The following is a 19014-nucleotide window of genomic DNA, read 5'->3' on the forward strand; positions in this document are numbered from 1 at the left end:
GATGAAATGACAGGAGAGCACATCATGCTCTCCTGTTATCTCTGCAGCCGGGGGTGGGTGGAGAGGATCCGTACCGGGCGGCGATGGGGCTCTGGCTAGGTGATCCGTGCCGCGATCCTCCTCTGGATTGCGGCACAGATCGCGAGGATAAGACCTTACTCTATGGCCATGGAAAAAATTTACAATTATTGTCAATTATTTCCATGCGGTAGACTGATTAAGGTTAGTTTGCTGTTAAGAAACTGGACAATTCAAATTTTTTTGCGTTTTAACAACTAATGATTTGGGTTTTGTTGTTTTAGCCAGATACATTTATTGATATTTATATCTAATGCCAATTGTATTCTGTTCTTTTTTAGCCTGTCTGGCATATGCTATTTTTTCTACCTATTATAGGTTATAGGAGAAGTGAAGGCCTTGCTGTCATACTCTTAGTTCTTCGCATTCCATTGTCCTGACTTGGTTTTATTTATTTCCAATGCAGCACAGATGGTTTAAAGAAAGATTGTGATTGGCTGCCGTCTAGTCCTAGTTGGCTGAAACGCGTTTAAGTTTATAGATTGCTGCTCTCCTGTGTTGAAACCTCAGGGGTGTCATTGGCATGTTTAGTGGCAAATACTTGCTTCTGTCACTGGGGAGATGGAAATAAAGCTGTAGCATTAAACCCATATTGTAGCTTTCACAACTGCTACAAATGATATAACAACAGATTGTAAAACAATTATTCAGTACAAGCCATTGCTATCAGAAGAATCATGTACTAGGAGGTATCAGGCTTTACTTTAAGCTCTGTTGAGTCACAAGGTACATATTAAAGCTGAAGTATAATCTTGTCGTCTTCTGCAGCCCATCGCAAACTCCTGTCAGGAACATCTGTGCTGAGTTTAAGATAAATAAGTCCCATTCAGGGCACTGACATGTGGGATATTGATTGGAAGCAACGTCTCACACAGCTTCAAGAGCACTTAATACATGTGGCCCTTGAGATTTTTCACGTTACTATATACATAAAATTAAGAATGCTTAAAGTGTGAAGTGATTTATACTGATTTAGCATTTATAGACAAATACCATAGTATGTATTACATATGAAGTACATTTGTAGCAGAGCTGATTTTGTTAATCATACAAAGCCATGTGTGTCATTTGGTGATTTTTTTTTTCCATAGTACTATAGGATTTGACTGCTATCATAGTTACCGCATAGTCTTAACGTCAGTGCACAGAAGGTCTCATTGATATTTTTTAGCATTTTGATACTATTTAGGCTAGATTCACACAGAAATTCTCACTGAAAATCTTGTGTTATAAAAGAAATGTAATCCATGGTCTGTACAATTGCTCTATATGTAACACAAGTCATTTAAAGACCATTATGACAATAATGACACAAACATCGAATGACCGTTGTATTAAAGACTCCAGCCCTTGTTACCATTGGCTCCTCCTTGTATGGAAATTAGATATTTGACCCTGGAGTGCAGCATAAAATCAAATGAATCAAGTTTTCTGTGGATCAGCTTCAAGCGTAAATCCAGTGACTTGAAACATGACATTTCTGTGGTTCTAAAGACTAAAGGAGGTCCAACATACTACTAGATGGGTGTCTCTAATAAAGTGGGCATTCCGTGTATAATGGTAGTAGTACTCGATAATCATTAACAAATGACAGCAATAGCATCTGCTTTTTACTACCAGGCAGAGATGACACTAGGTATTTTCCCTCTCCCCACGGCAAGGATGCTCCCCCCATTTACGTAACCATCTTATTGGCTTTACTTGATGATGATGATGATGATGAGATAAGCTAATGCTGCAGCCGTTTCTCAACATTTACATGCTGAACACTGCAGTACACACTGGCACATTTACAACTCAGTAATCTTAGTGTGAGGGGCAGCTGCAGCATAGCTTAAAATTACAGGCCAGCCAGCACCCCCTCCCACTGCACACAGGGCAGGACACATGTCCCCAATGCCCCCATCCTTAGCTACACCCCACCACCAGGCATCGAAATTTACTACCTTTTTACTCCACATTTAGGGACTACATTTATTTTACTATCTGTTGAGAACTTCACAAGAGACTCTGTAGGTTTAGACTGTTCTATATAAGAGTAGCATAAACTAGTGACAGAGAAGCTGAACAGAATGATGTATCACTAACATTGTTCTGTGCAGCTGATTCATTCCATCAGTCCTTTCCATTATGTGCATGAGACCAGTAGTCCTGGATATTCATGAGAAGCAGTGAACTCGGGCCACCAGCTGCTGATTGGCAGTTATCTATCCATGCTGTTTTTAGGCAGTCAACTATCAATCAGGAGCAGGAGGGCAGGGGGACGGGTGTGGCAAGAATCCTATTCTCCTGCATATGGGTAAGCCTTAAAAATTTCTAGAATACTACATCGAAGTTAATACGGGGTGAGAGCTGAATGGCTGGCACTACGGGGAATCACACGTCGTGAGCAGTACTATGAACGGCTAGCTCCTACCTGGATATGATTACGGCTAGTGGAGGTGCTCAACGCCAAAGAAAAACAATCCAACATGGAACAGGTAGAGGAATAGAGGCGGTCACTCACCACTGAATATGCCGAAAAAAAGTCCTTTATTAGTCCAGGAATGAACACAGCAGGGAAGGGGGAAGATGGAGGAGCGGGTGCAATCAGACAAACGTTTTCGCGGTCTCCCGCTTCGTCAGGTCTGGCGTGCTAAACACAAGTGGGGGTGTGTTTTATAGGTCATGTGACACATGTGAAAATAGTGCAGACATTGCTCATTACAAAAAACGCATATGAAACACACATTAAAACCAAGCCGTAGTGACATATTAAAATAGTAGGGCGTTGAGGTCATTTCTCTCATTGAGACCGGACACTCCTGTAGCATCCAAACGGATAATCCATTTGGTCTCGCATTTCAACAGTGATTTTAACCAATCACTGCCATTGCTAGGGGGGTTTACTCTTTCCAAGCCTATAACTCTTAAACATTTAGCATCGTTGGCATGATCGTTACGTACATGGTTAATCAGGCGAGGAACCCCCTTCCCGGATCGCAATGAGTAGAGGTGCTCCTTGAATCGGACCCACATAGCTCTTTTTGTTTTCCCTACGTAGTATCTGTGGCAGGGGCAAATAATAGCATACACAACGTGAGTGGTTTTGCATGTTATAAATTGTTTTATAAAACATTCCACCCCTCCCAATATTATGTATGACTGTGTCAACACTTGGGGACAGTATTGACACTGTCCACATCGTCTATTGCCGGAGGGCAGGGATTTAGTAAGCCAGGACTTAGTACGATTAATTTTACCGGCCGAGAGTGTGTCCCCTATAGTTTTCCTTTTTTTGAAAGTGAATAGGGGTTTATTAAGGGCAGCACTTTTTATGTCATCGTCTTGCTCTAATATGTGCCAGTGTTTTCTGACAATATTTTTTAGAGTCTCATTCATAGGGGAGTTCTGGAAGGAAAATGTGAACCTTCTAAGACTATCATTTTGGTAATTAGCTTCTTTGTGTTTAGGTTTGCGTAAAGAGGTAATGCTCATGTTGCATGCTTTATTATATGCGTAGTTGATGACGTCAGAGGGATAGCCTCTCGTCATCAAACGACTGCGCAACTCGTTGGCTTGAATATGAAAGCGTGGCTACTCGTCGTGGCTATTGATGCGTCTGATTCTGACCATTTGGCTAAAGGGTATGGATTTTTTCACAGATGGGGGGTGGAAACTAGAATAATGCAACAAGGCGTTAGATGCTGTTTCCTTGCGGAAAACCGATGTGTGAATGGAGTTATTGATAATTTCAATTTTAACATCTAAAAAAATCAAGCTTATTACCACCGAAGTTAGATGTAAAAAACATGTTAACTGAATTCTGGGTATTCAGATATGTGACGAATTCATGGAACGTCTCAGATGAGTCGTTCCAGACAATGAATATATCGTCCACATATCTGAAAAAGGAAACAATACATTTAATGTAGGGGTTCTTAACAGAAAAAAACTAATTTTGTTCCAGCCAAGAAAGAAAGAGATTGGCGTACGTACAGGAGACTGGCGTGCCCATTGCAGTGCCAGTCTCCTGACGGTACCAATCTCCCTCAAAGGTAAAGAAATTATTTTCCAACACAAACAACAAGGCCTCACTGATAAAAGATCTATAGGCAGGTGACTGACCTGTCCGTCCAAGGATGTGATCGACAGCCCCCACACCCACATCGTGAGGGATGCGGGTATAGAGGCTCTCGACATCGATGGACGCTAATGAATACCCAGGCTGCCAAGAAACAGTGTCAAGAGCATGCAGAAAGTCATTTGTATCTTTTAGGTAGGTGGCAAAGGTAGACAAAAGGGGGCGGAGAGCCCAATCAAGATATTGTGATACTCCTTCAGTCACTGAGCCGACCCCCGAGACGATAGAACGGCCCAGCGGCCGGCTCAGCGACTTATGTATCTTTGGTAACAAATACCATTTTGGGATTCGGGGGGAATCAGAGATAAGCTTTTCAGCGGTTTTCTGATCAAGGGCTTTATTAGCCACTGCTTTGTGCAGAAGTCCTCGTAATCGCTCCTTTATCTTGACGGTGGGGTCCTTGTCAATCTTGACATAGGTATTCCTCTCTCCGAGTTGGCGATGGGCCTCTCCTAGATAATGCTTCTTCTGCATAATCACGGTTGAACCGCCCTTGTCCGCACGTACAATTTTCAAATCGGATCGTTTTTTAAGCCAATCCAGTGCACGTCTCTCACTCTGTGTCAAATTGTCCCTGGGTTTAGAGTATATTTGTGCCTTGGCATCGCGGAGCACAGATTTATAGAAAATGTCTATAGCTCCTCCTGGAGGAATTTGAGGAGAAAAAGTGGAGGTTTACATAGAAGTTGCTTTTCTGTGTTTCCGTGTCCTTAGTATTGATATAACACAATCCTGAGTGACCAAGATTAAACTTCCAAAATGTCTGCTTGATATAATGATTGTAGTATTTGATTGTGATCAGTTAAAGGGAATGTCCGGTTTGTGGCTTTGATGGTAATTCTGGTCTTGTAGTCAATGTCTATGCCATTTCTGAAGTTGTCCGGGAGGTCATACTATTTTTGAATGAATACTTGTATAGTTCCACTTTATAGTATTAAAGTATTATCAGCATCCCACCATGGCATCAGCAGACCAACCTATTTCTGATGAATAACCTCTGATACATGATATGTCCTTGTTTTGTTAAAGTGACCTCCTTACAGCACTTTGATCACTTGATGGATGTCTGTTGTATTAGATTTTAGCTATGGAAGTCAGTGGTTAAAATAGTTTCCACACAATTACATCATCCTGACTAATGGAGCCTCTAAGGGCGTACGTAAAAAAATAAGATTGAATAATGTGCATAGGCCAGGAGAAAATGCATAATGATGACTGAAAAACATTCTAGGGATACTGAAATAAAACTAAATAAGAAGCTTATATGGCATAAAAATGTTTCCACACGAGAAGAAAGCAGCCATGTTTTTGTGAGCACATACAGTCATGTGACCTTTTTCTATGAGAACCTAAAATAACAATTTTGACTGGCTTCTTTCAGCTGTCACGCAGCAAATAAGACCTGCCCCAGGAACCATATTTGGAACAACCATTTGTGCAGATGTATACAACATCATGACTTTTCATCGCATATGGAGGAGTCAGGTAAGAGATTTCCCCCATGCGGAACACATTAGGAGAACAGAGTAGAATGAATTGTTCCTTCTTATGTATCTTTATCCCCAGGGACCTCAGGGGTCATTTTCTTGCTCATAAGTTATGTATGACATAAATCATGTGTTGTAATTGTGCTTATTAGTAATGAGGTAATATCGCATTAGATGTTTTCCTTATTATGAATAATGTAGCTATGTGACAACGTCTTATATTATCGAGATAAGGAGACTACAGCAGTGCAACGTAATCTCCATTACAATAGCATATGTGCTTAATGTCCTACATGTCAGCCTATTCTCTGTGTGTCTTTCATCCACCAATTTAAATCTGACTGATTTTTATCAACCTGATGACATTTTATTGCCAAAAATCTAAGTATATCTGTCACCTGACCCTCCTTTATCCCTTTACTGTTTTACCTCATGGTATATAGTACAAACGTATAGAAAACAAAAAAGGAATGGGGGATTGCGGTGGATTCGTCTACCATTATAGGGTTTATGGGGCTCTCCCAAATCACAATCAACAGATGATAGGGTGGTGATAGGGTCGGGCACTATGGAAAATCACCACCCGACCCCAACCCCTTTGTTCTGAGAGAGAAAATATTGGTGTCTCTAAAAGGGGTAAACGTATCTTAAATAAATAGCTTTTTTTAAATATACACTATATAAAATGTATACACTATATATAATGTAATTCTAGTTAGTGACAGCAGTAAGGAGCAGCATGGCCTGTCTGCTGCCACCAACGGTTGGGGCTCCAATCCCCTGCTCTGTTTTAGCACTGTATTGCTATATACAGTACATGGGTGAAAGAGGCTGTCCAACACTATTGCAGTGTCTGGCAGCCTCTGCAGAGAAAGCAGTGATTTCTATCACCACTCCCTCTAACTGTGCTGAGGCTGACGGACACCACAGTTGTGTCTGGCAGCCTCCCCCCACCTGTGTACTGTATGTAGTAATATACAGTACACAGGGGGAAACAAACCCCCGGCTCTGGAGGGGGGATCAGAGCCCTGCAGTTTGTGTTGGGAATGGCAAGGCTTAGGGTCCTATTAGACAAAGCGATTTTTAATAATAACCGATTAACGATAAACGATCGCAAATGAGATTATTTATCGTTAACCTAAAATCATTCACCATATTACACAACGATAGTCATTAGTTACGATAGTTACAATGATCGATACCATGATCGTTTACTCCATCAGATTCCAGCAAAAGAAGAAACGATTTGGAATTACACTGAATGATTAGTGAACAAATGCGGAATTACAGTGAATAATTAGTGAACGATTAACAATGATTTAGGGGTCAGATCTAAATCAACGATCTATGACACATAACAATTTTTCGATGGTTGCCTACAATTACACAGGACAATTATGGTTTAAATTCTAACGTTATAACGATTTTCCGCACAATAATCGTGTAATAGGGCCCTTGACACAAGTGTTGGTAGCAGCAGAGGGGTCGCATCTCCCCTTACTGTTGCCACTAAACAGTACAAAAAGTACATATGCATATGTGAAATAACTTTTTTTATAATGTTATATTTCAGAATACTATAACTTTATTAATAAATTGGCAAAATAAAAAAAAAACATATTTGCACTCATTTTTCGAAGTACCCCTTTAAACCTTATTTCAATCTGTGTAATGTCATCTTGGAACTACTGCCATTTACCTAAAAAAAAAAAGACAGATCTATAAACAACAAGACAATTTGTTGCAGAATGTATTATACCTAATATAATATTTTGCAAATTCTAAGAGTGTAAAATACATATAGACGTGCACCTGTCTATAAGACTATATTGGCAAAACAAAGTGAGAATTTAGGAAATGTATGAGGGATCATAAAGGAGGTACTCAACACAGGAGGTACATGGGCCATTGGGGTATGAAAGCATTTTAGTTTTGTGTGATTAATATTGTGCAAACTTTCCTCAACAAGAATAGTTTGATAAGCAGATTCTCCATAAAGAGGCCCAATAGATTTTACCAAATGATGAATCTGCTCTCAAAGATTGATGGTTGGATGGAGAGATCGAAGGAACTCAGTATTGAAAAACCTCTGAGGCACATTACTGCAGTCATTCACCCTAATGACCCATTATGGATAGTGACTCCGTTGATGCAATGTTTCATATGGGTGACTTAATAGCTACTCTGTGTCTACAATTTTTTTTGAACCTACTAAATTTTTGTTGAATGGAGTAAAATATTAGCTTTATATTTATGTATATTTTTCATAGACTCCTCTGAATCATTCCATGACATTTGTGGTCCAAACAAGGAATTAGATGAAGAAACCTGTCAATGTGTCTGTAAAGGGGGCTTGTTGCCTTCAAGTTGTGGTCCTCATAAAGAGCTGGATCGAACATCTTGCCAATGTGTCTGCAAAAATAAACTGCTTTCCACTTCCTGTGGACCCAACAAAGAATATGATGAAGAGAGGTGCCAGTGTGTGTGTAAGAAGGCCTGCCCAAAACACCAGCCATTGAATCCTCTTAAATGTGCATGTGAATGTGTAGAAACTCCAAACAAGTGTTTCCTTAGAGGAAAGAGATTCAACCATCAAACATGCAGGTTGGTGAAAAGAATGTTGTCATTGTGTCAAATATTCATGCATTTTTACAAATTTATCGAAATTATCAGTAAATATGTTTACTTATTAAACACGTCATATCACAGACAATTTTTGAATTTTAGTTGTTTCCTTTCCTTGTCTAAAAAGTCATATACTTCAATCTAGAGACCCATATTCTGTCTTTTTTTTTTTTTTTGAGTGACCCCCAATTGTACTTTGTAATGACTTTACTTTGTTTGCCATGTGGCAGAATTGATATGTTATCTTTTTTTCTCAAGCCAGTATGTTTACAATGATAGGCAGTTGATATAATGTTTATTGTACTACTTTAAAAAAATGTTATTTAAAAAAAAAAATGTGAGAAGTTTTATTTTTTGGTTCACGGAGCTGTACGAGGGCTCATTTTTGCACCAAGATCTGTAGTTTTTATCGGTATCACACTACCATATATGTGACTTTTTGATCCATTTGATCTGGGATGGGACGTGACAAAAAATCAATTTTACAATTTGGAATCTTTTTGCGTTTAAGCCCTTTAACGTGCGAAATCAGGAATGTGACAATTTAAACACACACATTTAATATGTTTGTTATTTTTTGTTTACATTTTTAATTTAGGTGATTTAAACTTTTATTATGGGATGAGTTTTTTTTATTTTTTTCTTACACTTTTGTAGTCCCCCTTGATTCCTCATATGGACCAATGCAGTACAAGTGTGCTGAATTGATCCATCATTTCTGCGCTCCACGGCAGCATTCAAAGCTAAGTAGAGGCCTCAGGCTGGGGTGAGCTGGTCAGATCACAAGTGACAGGTATTTCCACTGTTTAAATACCACTGTTAGAATTGACAGCTAAATTTAAACAGTTAAAATAGACTGCAACAGAGATAGCTCTGTGTCAGCTATTAGCTACGGTCCTCGACTGCTGATAGCAGCCGGAAACCATTCAGTATAGAAAGGGCTCATGATGCCACCTTACCGGCACCACAAGGCAACTGTACATGGTGGTGCGGATAGGGGTTAAAAAGTAGCTTTGTAATGTAAACTTTATTTCCAATGTTTTTAGTTGTTAGGAGACCAGCAATGTAAAGAATCTATTCTGGATGCTATGTCCACAGACATTTATAGTTCTATTTTAGGCTATGTCCCCACTGCGGGAACATGCCATCATTTAGTGGGGAGAGGTGGCCGTCTATTAATAATCACAGCTGCAAATAATGAACATTAGCAATGGACACCTGCCTTTTCCCACTAAATGACAGCACGTTCATGTAGTAGGAACTTATTGTCACTAGAAAAAGACATCTGCATGAAACACATGTAGAAGGGTTGTATGACAGGCTGTCTTTATATCTGTTCCTAAACTTTATCCATAAGGTAATAGGTTTTATACCAAGAATGCTGGACTTCCATTTTTCATGTGTTCAACAAACATTATAAATCTGATATATTTATGTATCAGTACAGCTAGCATACAATAGAGAAAAAGTTGTACATATATATATATATATATATATACTAGAAAATGTACCCGGCGCTGCCCAGGTATTAAGTGTCAGTGTGTTAATTAGATTTGTTCTAATTAGGTATTGTTTCATCAGTGGAATTAGTGTATACCTGTAGTGCATAGTTGGAGGGGTTCTGTATACCTACAGTGTATAGTTTTTAGGGGTCCCGCATATCTGTAGTGCATAGTTGGGGGGTGGGGGGGCTGTATACCTATAGTGTATAGTTGGGGGAGTCCTGTATACCTGTAGTGTGTAGTTGGGGGGGGGGGCTGTATACCTGTAGTGTATAGTTGAGGGAGGTCCTGTATACCAGTAGTGTATAGTTGGGGGGCTGTATACCTGTACTGTATAGTTTGGGAAGTCCTGTATACCTGCAGTGTATAGTTGGTGAAGGTCCTGTATACCTGTACTGTATACTCAACACCTACCAATACATCCAGAAAATTTTGATATATATGCCCAAAACTTTATTGAAAGAAAGAAGGGGGGAAAAGGAAAGATATTAAAATCAAAACCATCTTCACACCATTACTGCTGCTAAGTGTTGAGTAACTAACATCTTCTGTACTAACTGGCACCTGATGTTATGCTCCTCCGTATCTAGCCCTTACTTTTGCCCCTAGTCAAGATGGCGACCACATCGGGTGCGGCCCAGCGCGCATGCCCCGCTGGTGGCTGGATCATGTGACGTGGGGTGGATCTGACGCACGGCGTATCACGCCCTGCGTCATTTCCGGTTCCGCCCATGGTCCGGCGCCGGCGATGGCGTTCACGCTGATGGCCGCCGTGTAATACGGTGTAGGTGTGAGTATCCAGCCATCCAACAGAGATCAGGGGCCCCTTATTTAAACATCCTCTGGGCCTCCCCCTCATTACTCCCTGAGGAAGCGGTACAGCGAAACGACGTTGGAGTGTGAGGTGGGAGGCCTGAGGCTTTAGGGATTCCATCCCCGGGTAACTTTTTTATGTGCATGTGCATACATATGGTGAACATTTAGCTTATACAGCCTGTGGTTTACATACTTTAGCACTTGCACTTTATATACAAAATTTTGTTTACAACCTGGCTGTAATGAGTTACTGTATTTATACCTAATATTTGCACTTGCACTTTATTGTTAACATATACCTGTCCTCCTGTATGGTCTCACACCTCCCAGGTTTTGATTTTAATATCTTTCCTTTTCCCCCCTTCTTTCTTGCGATGTTTTCAATAAAGTTTTGGGCATATATATCTAAATCTTCATGTGATTTCTTTATTGATTCTGGATGTATTGGTAGGTGTTGAGTTTATAGCATAATCATCCAGGAACCTATGGTTTGGATATTGATCTTCTGATAACAGAATCTAGAATTTATAGGTGTAGTTACCTGTACTGTATAGTTCGCGGGTCCTGTATAACTGTAGTAAATAGTTGGTGCTGTATATCTGTAATGTATAGTTGGTGGAGGTTTTGTATACCTGTACTTTATAGTTTGAGGGTCCTGGGCACCTGTAGTGTATAGTTGGTGGAGGTCTTGTATACCTGTAGTATATAGTTCGGGGGTCCGGTATACCTGTAGTGTATAAGTTTGAGGGTCCTGTATACCTGTAGTATGTAGTTGGTGGAGGTCCTGTATACCTATAGTGTAAAGTTTTGGGTTTCTGTAAACCCGTAGTGTATAGTTTGGGGTCCTGTATACCTGTAGTATATAGTTGGTGGAGGTCCAGTATACCTGTAGTTTAAAGTTTGGGGGTCCTGTATACCTGTATTATAGAGTTGGTGAAGGTCCTGTATACCTGTAGTGTATAGTTTGGGGTTTCTGTAAACCAGTAGTGTATAGTTTGGGGTCCTGTATACCTGTAGTATAGAGTTGGTAAAGGTGTTGTATACTTGTAGTATAGAGTTGGTGGAGGTCCTGTATACCTGTAGTGTAAAGTTTGGGGTCCTACATACCTGTAGTATATAGTTGGTGGAGTTCCTGTATACATGCAGTGTATAGTTTTGGGGTCCTGTATACCAGTAGTCTATAGTTTGGGGTCCTGTATACCTGTAGTATAGAGTTGGTAAAGGTGCTGTATACTTGTAGTATAGAGTTGGTGGAGGTCCTGTATACCTGTAGTGTAAAGTTTGGGGTCCTACATACCTGTAGTATATAGTTGGTGGAGTTCCTGTATACATGCAGTGTATAGTTTGGGGGTCCTGTATACCTGTAGTGTATAGTTTGGGGTCCTGTATACCTGTAGTAGAGAGTTGGTGGGGGTTCTGTATACCTGTATTATTGAGTTGGTGAAGGTCCTGTATACCTGTAGTGTATAGTTTTGGGTTTCTGTAAACCCGTAGTGTATAGTTTGGGGTCCTGTATACCTGTAGGATATAGTTGTTGGAGGTCCGGTATGCCTGTAGTGTAAAGTTTGGGGGTCCTGTATACCTGTAGTAAATAGTTGCTGGAGGTCCGGTATACCTGTAGTTTAAAGTTTGGGGGTCCTGTATACCTGTATTATAGAGTTGGTGAAGGTCCGGTATATCTGTAGTGTATAGTTTTGGGTTTCTGTAAACCCGTAGTGTATAGTTTGGGGTCCTGTATACCTGTAGTATATAGTTGGTGGAGGTCCCGTATACCTGTAGTGTAAAGTTTGGGGGTCCTGTATACCTGTAGTATAAAGTTGGTGAAGGTGCTGTATACCTGCAGTATAGAGTTGGTGGAGGTCCTGTATATCTTTAGTGTATAGTTTTGGGGTCCTGTATACCTGTAGTGTATAGTTTGGGGTCCTATATTTCTGTAGTATATAGTTGGTGGAGTTCCTGTATATTTGTAGTGTATAGTTTGGGGGTCCTGTATACCTGTGGTGTATAGTTTGGGGTCCTGTATACTTGTAGTATATAGTTGGTGAAGGTCCTGTATACCTGAAGTATATAGTTGGTGGAGGTCCTGTATACCTGTAGTGTATAGTTTTGGGCTCCTGTGCACCTGTAGTGTATAGTTTTGGGGTCCTGTATACCTGTAGTGTCCTGTATACCTTCAGGGTCGTATTTACTATTAGGCACCCATGGTCTGGTGCCTAGGGTAGCACCTTGCAGAGGGGCAGTACCCTCCCGTTCAGAAAACCTTGTGTCTTTTTGAGGGGGTGTGTGGCAGTATTGGTCAGGTCTGGTATAGCGGTGTTATCCAGTCACAGTATGGCGGTATTGGTCAGGTCTGGTATGGCAGTGTTAGTCAGTCACAGTGTGTCGGTATTGGTCAGGTCTGGTATAGTGGTGTTATCCAGTCACAGTATGGCAGTATTGGTCAGGTCTGGTATAGCGGTGTTATCCAGTGACAGTATGGCGGTATTGGTCAGGTCTGGTGTGGCGGTGTTATCCAGTCACAGTATAGCGGTATTGGTCAGGTCTGGTGTGGCAGTGTTATCCAGGCACAGTATGGCGGTATTGGTCAGGTCTGGTGTGGCGGTGTTATCCAGTTACAGTAAGGCGGTATTGGTCAGGTCTGGTATGGCAGTGTTATCCAGGCACAGTATGGCGGTATTGGTCAGGTCTGGTGTGGCGGTGTTATCCAGTTACAGTAAGGCGGTATTGGTCAGGTCTGGTATGGCAGTGTTATCCAGTCACAGTATGGCAGTATTGGTCAAGTCTGGTGTGGCGGTGTTAAATGTGACGTCTAGAGCTATTATTTACCTATCCTGATGCTAATTGGTGAGTGAGGATGGGTTGTCTTCAGGTTTAGTGCTTAGGGCAGCAGCAGCTGGTAATACGGCCCTATATACCTGTATAGATGGAGTAGGGGGTCCTGTATACATGTACTGTATAGATGGAGTAGGGGGTCCTGTATAGATGGAGTAGGGGGTCCTGTATACATGTGCTGTATAGATGGAGTAGGGGGTCCTGTATACATGTACTGTATAGATGGAGTAGGGGGTCCTGTATACATGTGCTGTATAGATGGAGTAGGGGGTCTACCAGTTATTTCTGTGGATTTGTTGTGAGGCAGCTGGCCCTAGCAACCATTCACATTCCAGCTCCCTGTGAAAATAGTAATCCTATTGGTTGCTAAGGCTCCCAACTGCCAACTGCTGGGCAGCTACAGCTAATTATATCACCTGTGTGCAGTGTGGAGATTTTCCCATTCATCTCTATGGGGCGCCGCTCTTCCCCCTCCCCCTCCTCTCCTGTACATCTGGCGGGGACGGGACCTTCACAATAACCTTCCTGGGCACCCAATGTATATGTAGACAATGATTACTACTGGACTAACTCCTGTTATATTTTGCAGCTGTTACAGACCACCTTGTACAACTCGACCGAAACGTTGTGATCCTGGTTTCTACTATAGTGAAGAAGTTTGCCGCTGTGTACCCACATATTGGAAAAGACCACACATGAACTAGACACAACAGAAGATATGGTCCATATGCCTTTGAAAAAAAGAAACTTAATTTTATTCTAACTTTTGGATCTACTTTTCTATTGGAAACCATATGTGGAGTAAGGACATATGCATTGTGCAGTATGTAAAATGGGACCCAAGTTTAAAGATCGACCAAGATTTTTTTTTTTTTTTTTAAGGACTTGATGGGTCATGTGCAATGACAAAGCAAGTCCATGGTTTTCCTGTGATTTTTTTTTTATCAAGATAATGACTATATAATTTATTTCCACTAAGAATATTGTGCAGCATTTCTGTTTGTTTATAGCAATAACAATGTAAAAGCGCACTGTGATTAATATTTTTATATCATGTAAAATATGTTTAAAATAAAAAACTGAAAATTGTACTATAAGCCACCAATATGTCCAGTTGGATTTCGTATCACACCTCAAGAGTATCCATGTCTAAGACATTTTATTTTTTTATTCGAAGTATTTTTGGATTTTGCAATTGAGATTGTTTCCTAATGCAAAGTTACCATCAGTATTGCACTGGCTTCATGTTTCTAGGTCTTAAATTAATTGGAAGGAAGCACCTGAAAATTGAAGTCTACTAAGTACTGTACTGTAATGTATATCTATTGCCATAGACCTCTGATGTTTTAGCAGATACATATTAGATGTTAGGTTTTTGTTGGACACACTCTTACTGCAAATTAGGTATAGGTTAGTCATGTTTGCTGTAAAGCTCTCGTTTTAGGGTAATATGTTGCAAGCAAATGGAATGTTGATTGTTAGATATTGTGTGACTCACATAACAATAAGCATCAGGCATGTGGCCACATTCTGTACTAGTTATGACAGATGATTTTTTTTTAATAAGAATGAACTTTTTAACATTAAAATGATATGGGAATGTAATGTAATTGAAAGGGTTTTATGTTCTTGGTTTACAAAATAATACCAAGTAGAGAATGAGTCTCCAAACTGCATCCCCCCCCCCCCCAGCTGTTGCAAAACCACAACTCTCATCATGTCCAGACAGCTATAGCTCTGGATTTGGCTGTCCAGGCATGATGGGAAATGTAGTATGGCAGCAGCTGGAGGGCCGCAATTTGGAGACCCATGAAGTAGAGAGTAAAGTTGCAACAATGATAATGCCTCCCAAAGTGCCTCTGGGGTTCCTGCCTATGCCCTCCTATTTTGAAGCCTATGCAATCACTGAGATAAATGAGGTCACATTACATGAGGATAGGAGGAAGTTATTTTCTCTGGGTCCCAGATTGGCACTTTGGGGAACTGATGTGTATACAATTGTGCTCTTTATTCCATCTCCAATGAAACATCATAAACTTGCCAATAGTAAAAGGGATCTATCTGGGTTTGTTGAAGTATAGACAACACATGATGGTATGTACGTATTAAACTGATCCCTGCTATTTAAAGTAAATGTCCGTCCTACATTATAGTTAGGTCAAACAATAAGGGGATTGGTGAATTCAGTTTTCGTTTTTTTAATAACGCTAAGGCTATGAAAAGAAGGCATTAAAATGCTGCTGAGCCCCGCTAGGTGTTGGTTCCTGCTGCTTAGCCTTTCCTGGTCTCCTCTTGACACATAAGAACCACCTACTCAGACAATCACTAGCCACAGCAGTGAAGCACCTCAGCCAGTGGTTAACTGACCCCATATTTCCTGTATTTGGGATGAAAGAAGGAATTGCTAAGTTGCACCGTCAGAGTCTGCATAAATCTTTTTCTCACACCTTGATCATGATTATAAAAATAAAACTAGTTCCATGAACAACCCCTTTAAATGTCAATACATCTCAATAAATCCATAAAGTAGTTGGTGCTGAATTGTTTTTGTAGACCGCGGTAAACCACTTGCATAGAGATAAGAAGCAAATGATAAAAATGTGTCTTGCAGTCAACCTCTAAAAAAATATAGAAGCTTCATATGTATATTACTTTTTGTTATTAAGTTCAATGTATAAATAAGCTCCCTCTAAGGGTACGTTCACATGTACATCAGAGGCTTTGTGATTTTTTTTTTTTAAATCTGCTCTGTCTGGAAGCAAAAGAATAATAAAAAAAAAGGAGCTGGCAGGTTTGACGCCAGTTTGATGAACAGATTCAGATGGTCCCCATTGACTTTAATTGGTTCTGTTGTGTTTATGGCATTGTCATTTGACTGATTATGACTAATTGAAAAAATAGTGCATGCTGCGTTTTTCTGATCTTTTGTACTGATTTGAGATGAGCGAACCTTGAGCATGCTCGGGTTCGTCAGAACCTAAAAGCTCTGCATTTGGTTCATCCATGTTTTCCAAGACTGTCTAGGGCTGCATCCATTTTTATCAGCCACCGGTAATCAAATGCAGAGCATTTGCGCTCAAATGAACCTAAGCATTCTCCAGGCTTGCTCATCTCTAGTACTGATCCCATAACAGAGATCCCCAAATGAACCTCCAACGTAGATGTGAACATAACCTTAGGGTTATCATTTACCTCTTTAGCTTCACAGGGTTGTGGAGTTCTAAATAAGTAGAGCTCCTCCCACTATTAAGATACATTAAGAACAATTTTAAACTTATTTACATTTTAAAAATCATGATTTGATGTGAATGTGTGGCTGTTCAAAGGAGAAGGTAATCGATGTACATATTGAAGAGAATAGCTCTTCTGGCAAGATAGTACAGCAGGATTGTTTCACTTAGTATTTTATTGTTTTTGAACGTACCCATGGAGAAAACCACTAAGGTGTATTTCAGTTGGTCTTTAAGTAATATATATATATATTTTTTTATATAAATTTCCTCTATATGTCCTTTTTTTTTTTTTTTTTATAAACTACCCTTATATGTACATTTTAGTATTTCTCTGCTTTTGTAATGTACAATGTGACCTTGATGACTTTGTGTTTTATTTCTGGATGAACAATCTATTATGCAGTCGACATAGTCACATTGTGGGTATGAAATTTTCTTCTCAGACTTGTGACTATGCATCCTACGCTTGTAAAGTGTGAACTATTAATTCCTAACGTGATGTTGGAATACATTAGAAGCTCAAATTAGCAAAGTGTGAAAGAAGTGAAAATATTCACATATTGTCTGAGCCAAAAAGAAATCTGCACTTGGGAGATATAGCCTCAAATTCAGCAGGAATGGGCCATATGACCCAAAATCACACATTAAAATAGTTGTAATGTCTTAGTTATGTGTAGTCCTAATGTAAAATAAACAATTGCACTTTTATAATAAACATATCAACGCATTTTGTAGGATTGGAAACTGGTCACATTTTTCTAGACAGGTTTTTTTATCCGCCTTTTCAGAAGTAACATTTGTTGTGTTAAACTCATTAAAACATGAATGTATTGCCATTACTATCTGTGCTTATCATCGTCTGGTGAGAACTGCACTAATGACATTCTTCAATAGGTATTTTTCTTATTTTCATGTAAGATTTTTATGCAGGATTCCTTGAAAATGCAAATATGGCTGATATGCATCAGGTATCTGAAATTTGCAATAAATAATTCAAGAATGAAAACCAAATGGACACTTTGTTTGTTTTTGAGTGTGTATATTTAGTTAATAGCTTTGATGTTTTTTGTATAGAGAATGTTTTCTACTGTTCTAATTAAAAACAACAGTGTTATGTATCTTTTGTTAGCATTTTATTTTGTGCGTTCTCCGTGGTAATACCCTGCCTACAGAAGTAAATATTGTGTACTTTTAAAATAATATAATTGATAATATGGCATTTATTTTACCTCACCTATGTCGAATTACTGGAATGTTATGCTATGTGTAATCATTGAAAACGCTAAAGAGTATGCCCCTCAACTACAGGAAATGTCAGTATTTGACACACACAGTAGGTGAAGAGTGTCTGATCAGTATGGTTCTGATCTCTGGGATCCCCATCAGTCATGAAAATGGTGGTTTTGAGTGCCACCCTTCTTTTTCTTTCTTTTTTTTATTTAAGAGTGGTGGTTAAGCAAGTGTCCTGCTGCCGCATTCACTTGCTTTGAGACAGACAAAAATGTCTGAGTAAAGCACTTGGCTATTTGGGCCTACAGAGCCGAATCTTGTAATAGCGTATATGCCCAACCACCAGAGATGAGCAAAGAGGGCTTCATTAAGATTTATACAAAGCTGAATGATCAGCTTTCTAATCCTGCTGTCTCACCACTCCTTGGAGAAGGTGGATATGTCCCGACTGCCTTGAAAACATAGGCTGTATCCATGTTTTTCAGGTGGTGATGTCACTCTCATCTCGGAAGTGACAGCCCTGCGCAGTCAGTCAGTGACTCACTGAGAGGGAACAGTGCTGCAGCTGGTGATTGACAGGGTGCTCAGCAAAGCACTGACCATAGCTGTCTGGGCTGGAGACACAGAAGAGGACACAGGAGGAGTGCAGACTGCTAAGTAGTGTACCAAAACTGCACCATAACGGCTAAACAATTGTTTTGCTGCTTAAGCGTGGTTTATTTAGGTTTGGTTTGCAAGTTTACGAATTTTACGGACAAAATTTGCGAACCTGGCAAACCTAGTTTTTGGAAAATATTCTCATCCCTAATCAGGATTTATCCACCCTTCTTCGTGGAATGGGAAGACAGCAGGATTGAAAAGCTGATGGTTTCAAAATCTAAGGGTCCCTTCACATGTACTGGATTCGCAGCGGATTTCACACTGCAAGTTTGCAGTGAAATCTGTAGCGAATCCATGTAGTGTGAAGTTCAATGGGGTTACATACCCGCAGCAGAATTTTCATTCCGCTGCCAGTATGTAACCCGGCCCCTTTAACCCCCCGCAGGCCACGGCCCAGAGCATACATTTGATTAGTCATGGTCTGAGTG

The 19014-nt window shown here is 40.1% G+C and overlaps 1 protein-coding gene across 1 annotated transcript in view; it reads left to right on the forward strand.

Annotated features, from left to right (window-relative positions):
• The window catches only part of VEGFC (vascular endothelial growth factor C), a 129713-nt gene extending 111947 nt beyond the window's left edge, over positions 1-17766 (forward strand). The window contains exons 5-7 of the mRNA XM_069977796.1: positions 5583-5686; positions 7959-8292; positions 14053-17766. Coding sequence (XP_069833897.1) covers positions 5583-5686; positions 7959-8292; positions 14053-14167 — 553 coding nt within the window. The 3' untranslated portion in view covers positions 14168-17766. The remainder of the gene's footprint in view (positions 1-5582; positions 5687-7958; positions 8293-14052) is intronic.
• The last annotated feature ends 1248 nt before the right edge of the window (positions 17767-19014 follow it).

This window comes from Dendropsophus ebraccatus, chromosome 7 (genome assembly GCF_027789765.1).
Source record: "Dendropsophus ebraccatus isolate aDenEbr1 chromosome 7, aDenEbr1.pat, whole genome shotgun sequence".
Lineage (NCBI taxonomy): Eukaryota > Metazoa > Chordata > Amphibia > Anura > Hylidae > Dendropsophus > Dendropsophus ebraccatus.